This window comes from Fukomys damarensis, unplaced genomic scaffold (assembly GCF_012274545.1).
Source record: "Fukomys damarensis isolate Sample0158 unplaced genomic scaffold, DMR_v1.0_HiC HiC_scaffold_12, whole genome shotgun sequence".
NCBI classification, from domain to species: Eukaryota; Metazoa; Chordata; class Mammalia; order Rodentia; family Bathyergidae; genus Fukomys; species Fukomys damarensis.
This window is the reverse complement of record NW_022900924.1, coordinates 240,725-255,816: the sequence shown is the minus strand read 5'-3', so window position 1 is coordinate 255,816 and position 15,092 is coordinate 240,725. Positions and strand designations below refer to the sequence as shown.

The 15,092-nt window shown below is 46.5% G+C and overlaps 1 protein-coding gene across 3 annotated transcripts in view; it reads left to right on the top strand.

The window, feature by feature from the left end:
- Sgsm1 (small G protein signaling modulator 1) overlaps nucleotides 1-15,092 on the top strand; it is a 76,951-nt gene that overhangs the window by 37,259 nt on the left and 24,600 nt on the right. For 2 of the 3 annotated variants that reach the window (XM_010603680.2, XM_010603681.3), the window contains exons 12-16: nucleotides 2,545-2,683; nucleotides 4,717-4,781; nucleotides 5,763-5,908; nucleotides 9,995-10,123; nucleotides 13,418-13,600. In XM_010603680.2, the coding sequence (XP_010601982.1) occupies nucleotides 2,545-2,683; nucleotides 4,717-4,781; nucleotides 5,763-5,908; nucleotides 9,995-10,123; nucleotides 13,418-13,600 (662 nt within the window). Of the gene's footprint in view, nucleotides 1-416; nucleotides 582-2,544; nucleotides 2,684-4,716; nucleotides 4,782-5,762; nucleotides 5,909-9,994; nucleotides 10,124-13,417; nucleotides 13,601-15,092 lie in introns of all 3 variants that reach the window. The other variant, XM_010603682.2, reaches the window with a different exon arrangement.

The following is a 15,092-nucleotide window of genomic DNA, read 5'->3' as shown; positions in this document are numbered from 1 at the left end:
TTGTAAAAAGGGTTAGAAATAGTGCTGCCCTCTGTAAGTAGTGACTCGTCAGTGGGAAGAGAAGGACTTTGGTCATACAAGACCAGCTGTGTCACTACCGGGCGAGGCTTTGGGAGGTGAAGCTGTGTTACCACGCTGAGCCTCAGCACCTTCTTCGGCAAAGTGGGGAGAGAAATGCATCCTTTCCAGGGTTGCCAAGGGTGATAAGGCAAATCTCTGCCTAGTCCAGCGCTTAGCATGAAGTAGGCACTTTGTAAATATATCCCCATCCTTTCTTTACTCAGATACCATACACATGGGAGCAGTGCAGAGCAAGGGAGTGGTTTGACCCCAGAAATTGGTTTCTTCCTGCTGTCTGCCTGCCCTGCCCACTCAGACCTTTCACTTGACCACTTCTTTTTATTTTGTGTCTCAAGTTGCCTCCAACCACTCAGGCAACGATTGCTCCATCTCTGTGGGCCCTGCCTGGATGATGGTTCCTGCTGGCCAGTCTATGCTGGTGGTAGCCAGGAGGATTCGGTGGGCACAAGCCAGATGGGACACCGCCCTTCCCACACTGGGCCCAAAGGAACAGCCCCTCAGTAATGTCTGAGCTCTCCCTTCCTCAGGGTCTGGGTGCCAGACACCTCTGCCATGTTGTCATTTATGAGTGTCGGTCCCAGGGTAGTTGGGAGGAAGGTGCAGGGGACGCCTTGGTGCTGTCCAGCCTCCACACTGCAGAAGGCAGCTGGGGGTGCTGGGTATTCAGTAAGGAAGGGCTACACCCGTGAGGCTTATATGGTGTGAGGGGCTGGAGTGAAAGCTTGGTCCTCACATGTGCACGGAGTCTACTTGGGGAGGAAGAGTATAATAAGAACTGCGTTCTGGTACCGGGGATCGAACTTAGGACCTTACACTTGGCGAGGCAGGCGGCGGAATCTCTGAGCTAAATCCCAGGCTCAAGGACCACATTCTGCAGGCAGCTTCATCTGTGTCAGTGGGTAGAGTGGCCCTGATAGCTGCTGAGCTTTATAACAAGTGGAGCCACGTCCACACTCCTTCCCTCAGGATCATTTGTACTTGAGCGGCTATTGCTTGCAGGAAAAATGTACACTCTCTCATTTCCTGGAATAGAGATTAGAAAACCATGGTCCACAGGCCTAATCCAACTTCATTCTGTGCAGCCCATGAGCTGGGAATGGTTTTTATGTTAAGTGACCAGATAAAAAAATATGAGAATGTTTTGTGACATATGCAAATAATACAAATTCATGTTTGAATGTCTGCCAACAGAGTTGTGCTGGACCATTCCCATGCTTGTTTATATGTGTATGTGGCTGGATCTGCCCTGTGACAACAGTTGAGTATAGGAAAGTTTTCTGAGGAGAAAATGAGAATGTCGCCCCATCTAGAACTGCCAAGAAACCAGGGAGCAGACTGCAGAAGTCATAATGCAGTACATATGTGTGTGTCACTGGACGTTTGTTCCACAGTTGCAGATACTGTGGTTTTCCTGAAGCAAAGAAAGGAAAAATTAAAGACATTGCGTGCCTTGTCCTGGGAGCAGCTAGTTGGAAATCACCAATGTCCAGCAGTTAGGAGAGCAGGGTCTCTCCAGTGGGGCTGCTGTATCCACATTATTATAAAAAGATCACTGTCAAGAATGCTGGTGGAAGGCTGGGGATTTAGCTCAGTGGTACTGCCGCCTGCCTCAAGAGTGCAAGGACCTGAGTTTGATCCCCAGTACCAAAAAACAAAACAAAACAAAAAAGTATGCTGGTAGACACCTGTAATCCTAGCACTCTGAAAAGCTTAGGCAGGAAGATTTCAAGCCCAGTCTAGGCAACTTAGTGAGACCCTGTCTTAGAAAACAAAAATATCTGGGATTGTATGTAGCTCAGTGTAAAGTCCCTGAAATCAATCCCCCGTACCACAAAAAATGAAAATTACAAATTAAAAATACCGGCTCTATCTGCAAGAGACTTTAATTCAGTAGGTGAGGGTTACAGGATGGGCATATGGCTTTTTAACGAGCCCTCGCGAGATACTGGGGATTGTCAGTCTGTGTGGACCCAGATGGTGGTGGTTCAGGAACGTGGGTGGACAGCACCCTAGCCACACTCCTCTGGGCCTCCTGCCTTAGGGTGCTTTTCCTCTGTTGAGACAGGCTCCCTCAGCTCACCACCAGGAGCTCCCCAGAAGTGCCTAGCAGGCTTCCATCCTTACCATCAGCATCCTGTGAGCACAACTAAACGACAACATGGCGAGGCGGCCAGCCTGGGGGTTGGGCCTGTGTTCTTGGCTCTCGTTTCCTCCTGTCTCTTTGGCTTTCATCAGCTCTGCCCGTATGCTGGAGCTTCCAAATCATGGTGGTGGCTTTCACTGGATCAGGTGGGCTCAAGGGCCGGTGTCAGGCTGTGATCAGGGCTGTATTTCCCACTTTCACATTGGAGGTCTTTCCTTGTCCCTCTGCCAGCCTGGTGGGGAGCTAACTGCTTTGGGGTAAGGTTTCTGGGACCCACACAGACTTAACCAGGGCCCTTTTGCCCCTTCTACATACCACAGTCCCCCAGGATCTGATGGATGGCTCCGTGAGCAACCTCCCCTCCCTGTGGCAGCCCAGTCCCCGGAAATCCTCCTGCTCTTCCTGTTCACAGACTGGCTCAGCGGATGGTAGCTCAAACAGTGGCTGCAACCACGAAAGGTAGGAGGGGCTTGCACTGTGAATGAGTGGGACTGAAGGGTTGGCCAGGGCCTTATGGATGCCCATTTCTTGCCATGTAATGAATTTGGAGTTACGAGCACAGGCTTATGGAATCATCCAGAGCTATGCTAAACCTTGACCTTGTGCAGTCCTGGCTGCTGGAGGTTGCTAGTGTGTGTCAGTCGGGACAAACAAGGTTATGGGTGTGGTAAGTCTTGAAACCTCATTGGCTTTTTATGGCAAACTGTATCTATCACACATGATGTGTGTCTACCATAGGTCAGCTGAGAGTCTGCTTTGTCCAAACCAAAGGGCCTGGCTTGTGGAGCAGCCATTGCCTTGAATGTTACCAGTCTCAATGTCAGTGGGAACGGTACCTTTGCAGGGGCTTAACCAACAAGAAATGTTGGTTATTTCTGCTCCCAAATCATTGGCCCTACCCATAAAGAAGCACACCCCTGCCATGTGCTTACATATCTCACTCTTCTGTTCCAGAAAACACTTACTTCATAGAACTGTAAAGATCAGATCAAATAATGATGTAATGTGGCTAGCGTGAGATACCTGGCGCATGGTAATGTTCAATAAATGACACTTTTATTATACAAAGTTCAGTCTAAGTTCATCTCCCTCCTTGCCCACAGAGATTCTGTCTCTTTGAACTAAGTCAGTTCACAAGAATGATCTGTTTCTCGCTGGCCCAGCCAGGGAAAAGGCACGCCTCATCCTTGGCAGACATTTGTCCTAGTGGGAGGTCCAGTCTTTAGCCATACTTGCAGAGTCTGTGCTTGATACCACCCCAGATCATGTATATATATATTTAAGTTGAAAAATTCTAATGTAACTGGAGATCCTCAAACTTTGAGTCACCCGGGGATGTAGCAAAGCTACTGGTCCCAGCCTGCTTCCTATGTATCCTGCTTGAGGGAGAGCTCTGTGTAGGGCCCAGGAATGTACATGTTAGAGAAAGTCCAAGTGACCATCGGACTGGCCCGGTTGTGTCTGTGGCTGTGGATAAACACTGCTTTACCCAGTACCCCCTCTGGCAGTGTCTGCTCACCTGCCTGCACAGTGGGAAGCTCTCTGTCTTGCAGAGCATCAAGTCAAGCTTTCAGTGTAATGTTCTTATATAACCTGAACATGTCTAAATCTAACCAGCCTGAGGGCACAAAGGACCCACTTAAATGTTTAAAGCTTCCTCTGTTGCTACCTGGGGTTTCGCTGGGTGTCCCCTGGGATGTCCTAAGAATGAATATGTAGATGTTCCTCCATTTGGTCCTCTGCAAGAGTACAGGACACTTCCTATGCCAGTCCTTGTTTCTCCAGCAGCGCTGGGGACCCCACTCTTATTTTAGTCAGAACAGCACCTAAAAATTCCTGTGCCAAGAGAAGCTTTTAAGCATCACCTCTTTTGTAATCAGCCAAACTCTGAATCTCAGTTTGACTCACTTATGAGCTCTTTCTGCAAGTAACAGAAACTTACTTCAGACCAGTTCAGGAAAAGAAACAGAAAAAATATGCTGGCATAAATGAGAAGTTCAGATGCACAGTAACTTCAGGCCAGATCCAGATACTCAAGAATCCCTCTCTTTCTTCAGATGTTGTCTCTACTTGCCTTTATGCTAGTTTTCCAGGCAATGGCAGAGATGGTTTCCAGCATCTCTGACCATATATGCCCCACTATGTTAAAACCCAAGCAAAAAAAAAGGAGTCTTTTTCCTAGTAGTGCCAGTGAAAGTCTCAGGGCCGGTTCTCCTTGGCCAGGTTAGGTCACGTGGTCGCGTCTGAGCCAAATACTGTGACTCCACCCTGGATCACACACTAGGTAGAGCTCCCCATCCACAGAGACTTATAGGTGGTTCCTTAAAGGAAAATACAGGTGCTAATGGCAGGACAGCCATGCTATTGGGTGGGTGAGCATCCTAGCAGCCCAAGCTGCAGTCCCCCGCTGGCTGATTTTAATCTACCCTCTTCAGACAGTCTGTGCTGAGTGTAGTTCTGTTCTAAGCGTCTTCCTCTCTCTGCACCTGCAGGGCTCCTCTGAAACTGCTCTGTGACAATATGAAGTACCAGATCCTCTCCAGAGCCTTCTATGGATGTATGTATGCATGTTCACTGATGGTGTAGCATCCAGTGAGCATTTATTGAGTGGTGACTACATGTCAGCAGTAGCAGAGGAAGGAGCCAGACTTTCGAATTTGAACTTCTGCTCCTCTATTTCCTAGATGTCTGGTCTTGAAGAAATTGTATTAACTTCCAGTTTCCTCATCTATAGATGAGGTGTACATTTTATCCCTGAGTCCTAAGAGGACGGTGAACACTGGGGCCCCTGGGGTGGGAGTTTGGCTTAGCCACCACTGCACCTCAAGCCTCACCTAGGAGGGTGTGTTTTCAGGGTTGGATGAGAAGTTGTTATAAAGCCCCTCTTCCCTCATATGGTGTGTCGCAGGTGCTCAGTAAATGTCTGTTCCCTTCTCCTGTGGGAAGAAGAGTAATGTGATCTCATCCCTTTCCTGATACTTTAAAATTCCTAATGCAGGTATTCTGTTCTGATTACTCTCATGTATCAAGTGAGGAAATTAAAGCAGAGAGACAAAGGGGTTTGCTCAGGGTCACACAGCTAACGGAAAGGAGAGCTGATACTTTAACACGGCCTGCCTGCCTCTCCAGGCTTTGATTTTCTCCTCTCTGCAGGTTTTATTTCCCTTGCCCCACAGCCTAGATCAGGGAGAGAAGGCATGCATTTTCAGGCATCCTGGAAAAGTCTTAATCCAATCCGCATGGACTTGTGTGTGCAGTAGCAAGCAGTGCAGGTCAACTCTGTGAGCCTAGAGAGGCACAGGGAGCATGAGCTCCACTCAGATAACTTGAGAAAGGTGACAAAACTTTCCTAGGGTTAAGCAGTCAAGCCAGCAAATGACATCACCCCTCCCTTCTAGTCTCATTTTCTTTGTCTGGAAAAGTGAGAATTTGCTCAGTGTGGGGTCCAGGAAGCTGGGTAGCAAGATAACACTTCGGAGACGCCACGAGAAAAGGCATTATATGGTAGATGACTATGCTTTCCTTCCCCGCCCTGCAGGGCTTGCCCACTGCAGACACCTGTCCACTGTGAGGACCCACCTGTCGGCCCTCGTCAACCACGTGATTGTATCTCCAGACACGCCCTGTGACGCTGGGCAGGGGCTGACGGCTGGAATCTGGGAGCAGTACCTTCAGGACAGCACTGTAAGCCTGGGCAGGGGTTGGGTTGCGGTAGGGCGGAGGCCATTGTGTCTTCTGAGGAGTAAATGACTCTCTCTGCTTGTGGGGACTCAAGATCACATGCCTGGGTTGCCCATATGCACATTGAAGGCCCACTATATTCGTGAGAGTTCCATGAGCGCTCTCCCCGTTAGTTAAAATTGAGGGACTGGAAAACATACAGGTTAGCATCCCTTATGTGAAAAATCCAAAATTGAAAATGCTCCAGAATCCCTAGCTTTTTGAGCAGGGACTTGATACCACAGTGCAAGTTTCTGTACACAGCGCCTGACCTCATGTGACAGGTAGGTTACGGTCAAAATGCACACGCACCGACAGTGTCTGTATAAAATCACTTTCGGGCTGTTTGTATAAGGTATAAATAAAATACATGAATGTTGTATTCAGGCTTGGGTCCTTTTCCCCAAGATTGCAAATATGAAAAAATTACAAAATCCGAGACGATCTGAAATCTAAATCACTTCCGGTCCCAAGCATTTTGCATGAGAGGCTTGCAACCTGTATGAGTCAGTCGGCGAGCATCTGTTACTGCGTGCTGCTCTCCACCTCATCCCACACATGTTCCTGGGTCTGTGTCTAGCGGCACGGAATTTGTGATCCAAGTGAAACTACAAGAAAAGCACCTGAGTTTGAGGGAGGCAGCCAGACCACCGAGAGCTTTCCTGCCACTGCTAGGACTCCTTTCTCTCGTCTCCGTCTTCGAGCCTGAAATTCTGCAGAGATACTTCATCTAAGGATAGTCATTCCTTGAATGCTTTCTGAGATATTCTTAGTAAAATTGAAATGTCTCTGGATGAAAATGTTTACGTTTGAAAAATGTCCTCACCACATGGTTAGAGAAGCCAGGTATGGTGGTGCGTGTCCATAATCCTAAGACTCTGGGAGGCTGAGGCGGGAGGATTGCAAGTTTGAGTCTAGCCTGGGCAGCTTAGTGACTTAGTGAGGCCCTATCTCACAGTGAAAAATTCTAAGAGAGCTGGGGATATAGCTCAGTACAGAGGTATTGGGTTCAATCCCCAGTATTGCTCCAAAGGCGGGGGGTTCTTGAAGGTTAAATAGTTTTCTGTATTTAGTGGGACTTCCCAGAACTTTGGCTGTGCCGATATCCTCGCCACACTCCAGAAATCGGGTAAGGAGGCAAGCATGTAGAACAGTGGTGGCAAACCTTTTATAGCTTCCAGTGACGGAAACAGCCCACTGCAGCACACGTGCCGTAGGTTCACCTCCTCTGAGGAAGGACATCCTCTCAAATGTATTTGACCTCAGAAACCTTTGTTGGAAAAATCCATCCCATGGCTCGTGGAAGGTAGAACTCACTTTAGGAAGCACTAATTTATGCCAAGAACAGGATTTTGGAGAAGGCACCTGTTTCCTCCACCTGGGAGGATGTGACAGCCCTCTGGCTTTGTGCTTTCCCAGCAGGTGCTAGAGAAGCCAAGCTAGGGAGCATCTGGGGAGCGCTGGACCCCATACCTTGAGAGAATCTGCTCTCTGACCATTCCTGGGGAGCAGGAAGGTTGCTGGGGGCCTGTAGGAAAAACACATTGGTTCCTAAGCCTGGACTAAAAGAATTCTTTTTCTTTTTACTAAAAATAGTTGTTTTTTAAATTGTAGGAATAATGCTCTTTTATTGTAACAATCAGAGAATAAAGAAAGTATATAAAATTTAAAAATGAAATACTCCCATGATCCCCTTTATGAACAGTCAGTCCCAGTTGGTGCAGAATGTTCTCTGTATTTCCTATGCATACCCATCACAGCAGCTGTACCCTATGCCTTATCTGTATCTCTGTCTCCGTAGCTGTAGGTACAGAGCCGTGTGGAGCCATGCATGGATCTAATATATATTCATAGTTTATCTGTATATCTGTAATATATAAGACAGTAGATAACTGGCTTACTGTATTTTTAGATATAAATCTGCATAGCTATGGATATATTTATAGATTTGTATCTGTATATGTTATACAGGTTATGTTTCTGTATCTGTTATATCTACCTAGATTTGGTACCTGTAGCTAAAAATCCATCTTATTTTTGATCTCTTATGGAATGATTACTATAAACAATATATAGGTAGATAAATCCATAAGGTATTACTGAGGCATATAAGTCTATACCTCAATAATGTTTATATTTACCTTACCATAGCCTTTATTTTTAAATGTGCTAATGTTTACATACCTATATTTTAAGTCACCAACGTACATTTTTTTTTTTCTTTCTGGTACTGGGAATTAACTCAGGACTTTGTGCTTACCAGGCAGGCGCAGCGCCACTGAGCTGGATCCCTGGCCTGTGACCCACCTACTTTTATGTCCATTGAATGAATAAATATCTCTAGATTTCTAGATGAGATACTGAATGTTCGAACCTTGCACCTCATATGAATAGCCCATAACTTACTCCAATCTTCCCCTAATAACAAATATCTGCATTTTTCCTTTCTTTTTAAAAAATCATTTCAAACAACGTTGCAGTCAACATAATTATAAACACAGACCTTTCTGTACTGGCATTTTTATTTCAGGAATAGGCTCCTAGAAGTAAAATTGATTGCCATGTGCTTAAATTTTAAATAAATACGCCAACTTACTTTCTCAGAAGGTCAAAGTATTCATAATCCCCAGCAGTCTGAGTGTGCGTGTTTCCCAAGAAATGTAAAACGTCATAGATTTTTCAGCTCAGCTCCAGCTCAAACTAATGTAGCATCTCCAAGAGTGGAGCCCAAAAATCTATATATTTGGAAAGTTCCCCAAGTGCTTTGGTGACCTTCCCAATTTGGAAGGCATCAATCTAAAGACAAATCAATTGAAACAATAAGTTGACCAAGAGTGAATATTTTTTATCTAATATGCACTTTTCCGAGCCTGTTTGGCCACATTTTCACCACTTTTGGTTGCATTGTCATATTAGGTTAGACTGAGCACTGGTAATTGCCCCAGTGTTTGGGTTGTTTTATGCCTTGGGGTTTTACCTTCTTGCTCACTTACCATCCTGGGTGGGTGTTTCTGATGAGTGGGCATCTGTCCTCCCCGAGAGATTTAGGCTCCTTTGGTCTTGTGATCAGCAGGAGGGAAAATAGTGGGGAGGGAATCTACTTGCTTTCTCCTGTCCTTGGCCTAAAAATGGCTTACATTACTTTCTTCACAACTGTCACAAATAATTTTCAAACAGCTTCACAAAGCTGTCTACATCATACAAGTCAGAATTCCCAAGAGACAAGGAATGGCTGGCTTTTCCATTGTGGTTGGTACATCTAAGACAAGGCTTACTACGTGGAACAGGCTTTTAATGCTGCAGTGTGCAGTAAAGAGGTGAGGGGAGACAAAGCAGTCTGTCAGGTCAAGTACGAGTACATCTGGGACCTGCTGTTTCCTCCGCTCAGCTAATCCTAACTGCAGATATTTTGCCTGAAAATGAATTTTTTGGGGGGAACCAGGGAATCAAACCCAGGACGTTGTGCTTACAAGGGAGGCATAGTGCCACTGAGCTAAATCCCTAGCCCATAAAATGAATTTTTAAGTGGGTACATCAGTTCCATGTACAATAAAGCAGACAGTTGTTAATATGCTAGTGTACACAAAAGTTATTAGTATATGAAGTCGCAACTGGACATGTTCATTGTAGATTAATTCCCTGTAGAGTACTTTTCTTAGAGCTGAGACAAGATGAATAACTTCAACATAGTAGTTTCCAATAAGCACAACATGAAACGACTGAAATTTAAATAGAAATGTTAATTTATTATATACTGAGCTTCTAAGTTTGCTTTATAAAATTGGCTCATTCTACACGTTTTGTGTATTTTTTGTTGTTATTTCTCACTTAATGCACACTGAACATCCCTCCTGTAGGATGACTTCTTTCCTTTGGTCTCCCATTGGTGAGCAGTTGCCCACATTTGGCTTTTTCCTGTGATGTTTCTGTATAGCCTGTGCTCACTGCTACCAGGACCTCTCAGGCTGGGTGTGATAGGCAAGACTGCTGAGCACAGAGCCACCCCTGGTTATCTGTGGACCAAACCCTTTTGTCCCCCCACCACTGCAGAGTTACGAGGAGCAGGAGCTGCTGCGCCTAATCTATTATGGAGGGATCCAGCCGGAGATCCGCAAGGCTGTGTGGCCCTTCCTCCTTGGCCATTACCAGTTCGGAATGACGGAGACAGACAGGAAGGAGGTTGGTTAACCATGACGGGTGCCAAAGTCTTTGGCTACCAAAGGAGCCAGGTGCTGTGGGGTGAAGGAGCTCTGTTTCCATGTTGAACCAAGGTGGGCAGGGGAGAATTGAGACAGCTGGATCGCCAGGGTAACGCTGTCTAATAGAAGTACAGTATAAGACATATAAATCATTTTGAGATCATTATAAATTTATACACAGTTGTAAGAAATAATGCAGAGCTGGGTGTGGTGACACATACCTGTAATCTCAGTACTCCGGGGGTCTGAGACAGGAAGATCACAATTTCAAGCCCAACTTGGGCAATTTAACCACTTGGCAAGACCTTGTCTCAAAATAAAACATAAAAAACATGGGATGGGGATGTAGCCCTGTGTTTAATTCTCAGTACTGCAAAAAACCAAAATGGTATGAAACAAAACAGAGGCCCTGTGTATCATTTACGCAGTTTCCCCCAGTGGTAACACCTAGCAAGCTGTATGTAACTCCGTGGAGGGTGTTGACCTCAGGACAGTGGATCTCTCGCTTCAGTTATATTTGTACCCCTTTGTTTGTGTGTATTTAGTTCTCTTCACTTTGTCACATGTGGAGATTTCTCTTCACCACCACAGTCAACATACAGAAAATTTCTGGTGCTGTAAGGATATTCTTGTCCTTTTATAGCCACCCTACCTCCTAACCTCATCCCCAACCCCTGGCAGCCACTGATCTGTCGTCATTTCCTGTGTGTTAAGTAAGTGGAATCATACAGCATGTAATCTTTGGGGTTGACTTTCTTCCTTCTGTTATATTAGTTTCTCTGTGTACTCCTGCCAGTACCATACTGTCTGCATTATGGTGACGCATACACAATTTTTAATGTTTTAATAGCCACACTTTAAAAAATGGAAAGACAGGGCTAGGGGTTATAGCTCAGTGATAGAGCACTTGCCTAGCAAGTGCAAGACCCTGTGGTTTGAGTCCCCAGCACCACAAAAAATAAATATAAGCTCAGAAGAAGTTGCAAAACGAATACAGAAGGGCCGTGTACCCACCCAGCTCTCCCCAGTGGTAACATCCTACGTAAGAACAGCACATTAGAAAAACCAGGGCGTAACGTTGTCACAGTACAGCTCGCTAGCTCCTGGCCTTGCTACACTCTCACCGGTTTTTGCTTCTGCATACGTGTATGGGGGTGGTTGTGGGGTTCTACACCATTTCTTCAAGGTAAAATTCATTTTAATATTTCTTAAATCCAGTATGTTGTCATTGTAGTATGTAATCTGTATAAAGTCACTAAGGATGTATTTTACACTCATTTATACCGAGTTTTCAAAATCTGTGGTATTTTAACTTCTCAGTGCTTCACCTGTACTGATTTGACATTTGTCTTTTAAAAATCAACTCACTTAAAATTCACAACTTATTTTAGAAGATATTTTATATTCTTGCCATAAATATGAAACCGCTGTGACTTACGATAAACAGAAGGAAACTATTCATCATTTAGAATGAAACCACACGGTATAATTGAGATGCCACCGAAGAGAGGAGTTTGAAAGTTACCAGCACAAAAAGTGATAAATATTTAAGGAGAGGGAAACCACTCTGATGGTTACACATTGTACGCATATATAAAATTACTACGTGTAGCCCATAAATATGTACAACTGCCGTATGCCAATTAGACCTTAGGAGGGACTCGGAATGTAGCTCAGTGTACCGCCTGTGTGCCACAGCACTTGCATAACATATGAAGCCCTGGGTTCCATCCCCAGTACTGAAAAAAGGAACAAAGACTTTCTTGAATGGGAGGTTATCGAGTGTTAAGAAGGCATTGACCTCCTAGTAATACCAGGCTGACCCTTTCCTCCTGGTGGAATCAGAGTTAGAAGAGTTAAAGGTGGGAAGTTCCTGAGGTTCCGTAGGAGAATCTGTGCAGATGAACTGCTGTCACCTCAGCCCTATGCATGGTCACCCACATTCAGCCCATGTCTGCTGGGTGCTGAGCAAACAGTTACTGAGGAGCTGGGCATCCCCAGGTACACTAGGTGAGCTCCTTGCCAGGTACTGAGTAGGCAGTCAGTGATCTGGTAGAGGCCAACCTGAGGCTATACAAGCATCTGGGGGCACATAAGCTAGGCAGGAGGGGGTAATTGGCCAAGAAAGGGCCCTAGGAGCTTCTGAGACTCACATTATTCAAAGGAGTTGCTTTCCAGGCAAAGATGGTGAGGAGGGACGTTGAGGAAGGAGGACAGCAGGAGCACAGAGGGGAGGCAGCATGATGTGAGGTGTGTGTCGGCATGGTTTGTGGGGAGTAGGGAGAAAAACATAGTGGACGTGAGTTGCTGGAACGAAGACCTGGGAATAAGGGCAGCTGTGTGAGGTGAGGCCAAGGAAGAGATGAGACTGAGGTCCGCTGAGCGGTGTGTGGGGGCCAAGCTAGGGCAAGCAGGGACCTGAGAAGAGGCTGCTGGGGTCATCTAGGTGAGGGGTCGTGGGACCTGGCCTAGGATTCCTGGAGCCCAGGACTTGGAGCAGCCTCGAGGAGTTTGATGAGGACCCGGGCCACCCTTGTACGGGTGGGCTCAGACCCACACCCTCTCTCTTTGCCTCCTGCCCGTAATGTGCTCAGGTGTCCGATAGGTTCAAGGTCCTCAGTCACCTGGGCTGTGTAACTGAGGGACAAAGAGGGACCCCCATGTCTCTGCAGAGGTCACACCCACAAAGAGACCGTTTGAAACCGTGGCCTTCTATCAGGCCATGGCTGCCTGGAGAGGAAGCACGTTGGTTTGGTTCACCCCTGTGTTCTTAGCTCTTGGCCCACGTCAGGCATGTGGGAGGCCCTCAGTAGTGCATTGTGGGTGGACAGGTGGGTCTTAGGTTACTCAGTTTATATTCCACATGCCCAGCCTGGTGGCTGGCATACTGTAGTACATAACAGATTAGAGTGAGTGGATGAGGGAGTGAGTAAATTAATGAATGAAGAGTAGAGAAGGAAGGTAGTAAAGAAGAGGAAGTATGCTCTCTTTGGGTCCTCCAGATCCGCGTAGACTGACACGTAGTCTGGGGCTCAGCAAGTAGTTGGATGGATGAGTCAATGAATGAAGAAAGCGTGGGAGGGAGGGAGGAATGGTGCCCCTTGTGTATCTCCTGGCCTAGCCCATGTGAAGCGTAACATAGTAGGTGCTTAGTTAATACCTGCTGGGTATTTATTGACTATGTGCTGCATGGGTCAAAGCCATTCTCTTCCAGAGGGGGCTGGCTCTGCCCAAGGGCCCCAGCCCCGTGGTGAACTTTCATCTTCCCTGGCAGGTAGATGAGCAGATTCACGCCTGCTACGCACAGACCATGGCTGAGTGGCTGGGCTGCGAGGCAATCGTGCGGCAGAGGGAACGGGAGTCACATGCAGCTGCCCTGGCCAAATGCTCATCGGGGGCCAGCCTGGACAGCCATCTGCACCGGATGATGCACCGGGACTCCACCATCAGTAACGAGGTGAGGGATCGCTGGCCTAGCAGGGCACCAGGGTCTGCTCCATCAGGCTGTATTTAGAGTGTGATGGCCGTGTGTTTAGGATCTTGGGACAGCCTCACCCATAGCTGCTTTGGGGGAAGAGGAAAGATGTAGCGAGACTTTGGAATCACATTTGGGTTTAAATTCCAGCACTAGCTCTGGGATCTCCTGCAAGCATCTTCTCTTCTGGGCATTTCTGCATCCACAGGACAGGGACAGTCAAATGGAGAGGAGTTTGTGTACAGCTCAAACCAGATAGTGTACAAGGCACAATCAGAACATATAGTGAAGGTGTAGTAAAGATTTTACTACAGTAAGAGACACATTTCCTTATCCCCTCCGAATATCCCCCGTTGCTTTGAACACACCCTGTCACGCTTGCCACTCTGAGACAGAGTCATCGTTTGTAAGTGTCTTTGGTTGCACAGTCTTGGCCACCTCAGTGTCCCCAAGTCAATTCAAAACATCTACCTTTCATAGTCTTTTTTTTTTTTTTTTTTTTTTTTTTTTTTTTTTTTTTTTGGTATGAGGATGGAACCGAGGGCCTTGCACTTATGAGGCAGGCGCGGTGCCACTGAGCTAAATCCCCGGCCCTTTCATTGTTATTTTTACTTTGGGGAAGAGCCAGAAACCTTACAGTGCCAGATGTATAACATATGGTGTCTGAAGAAACACCCTAACGTCTTTATGATCCTGCCTTTCCGTTGGATGGCACTCAGCAGCAGCATTCAGCACATTTTTAATCATATCTTGTAAAGACACAATAGAATTCCACAACTGCTTCATGAATAAAAGGATACATAAGTGTGTTCAAAGTGAGGCAGAGTACTTTGAGGGGATTCAAAGCAATCTTTTACTGTAATTTTTAAAAATTTAACCTTTTTTTGTTTGTACTGAGGATTGAACTCAGGTGCGCTTGTGAGGCAGGCGGCAGAACCACGGAGCTAAATCCCCAGCCAAAAATCTAAACTATTTTGGTTGGCCTTTCTGTGTCAGATACCAAGACAACAGAGTATCGATAGAGGCTTCCTGAGTGCCTAAAGAATAGCAGGTACTGAAAGAAGGTGCTGGCAGCCAAGCAGACACTTCTGGGCTCACAGACCTCAGCTGACCAGCACACAGCAGGACCTCAGAACCATTCACTCTTCTCACAGGGTTGTGTCATCCTCAGTTGCCTCGGCCAGACTGCAAAATAAAAACCACCCAAAGGCAGGGGTTTCCATCTATCCACACCATGCTCGGTATTTTTGCCCCTGAGTCTGTGGGTGAACCGTGTACCTCTGCTCCAAGTTGGGCTGATGCCAGCTGTCAGTGGCTGTCACCTACAAAGCTGTTCATGTTGACTGTGCTATCCACCTTTCTGGGGGCCTTGGCTCTGCTCGGTGTGTCTCGCCCTCCAGCGGCCTGCTGTCATGGTGAGAGCAGGTGCCAGTGAGAGAAAGCAGAAGTGCACAAGTATTATAAGTCTCTGCTC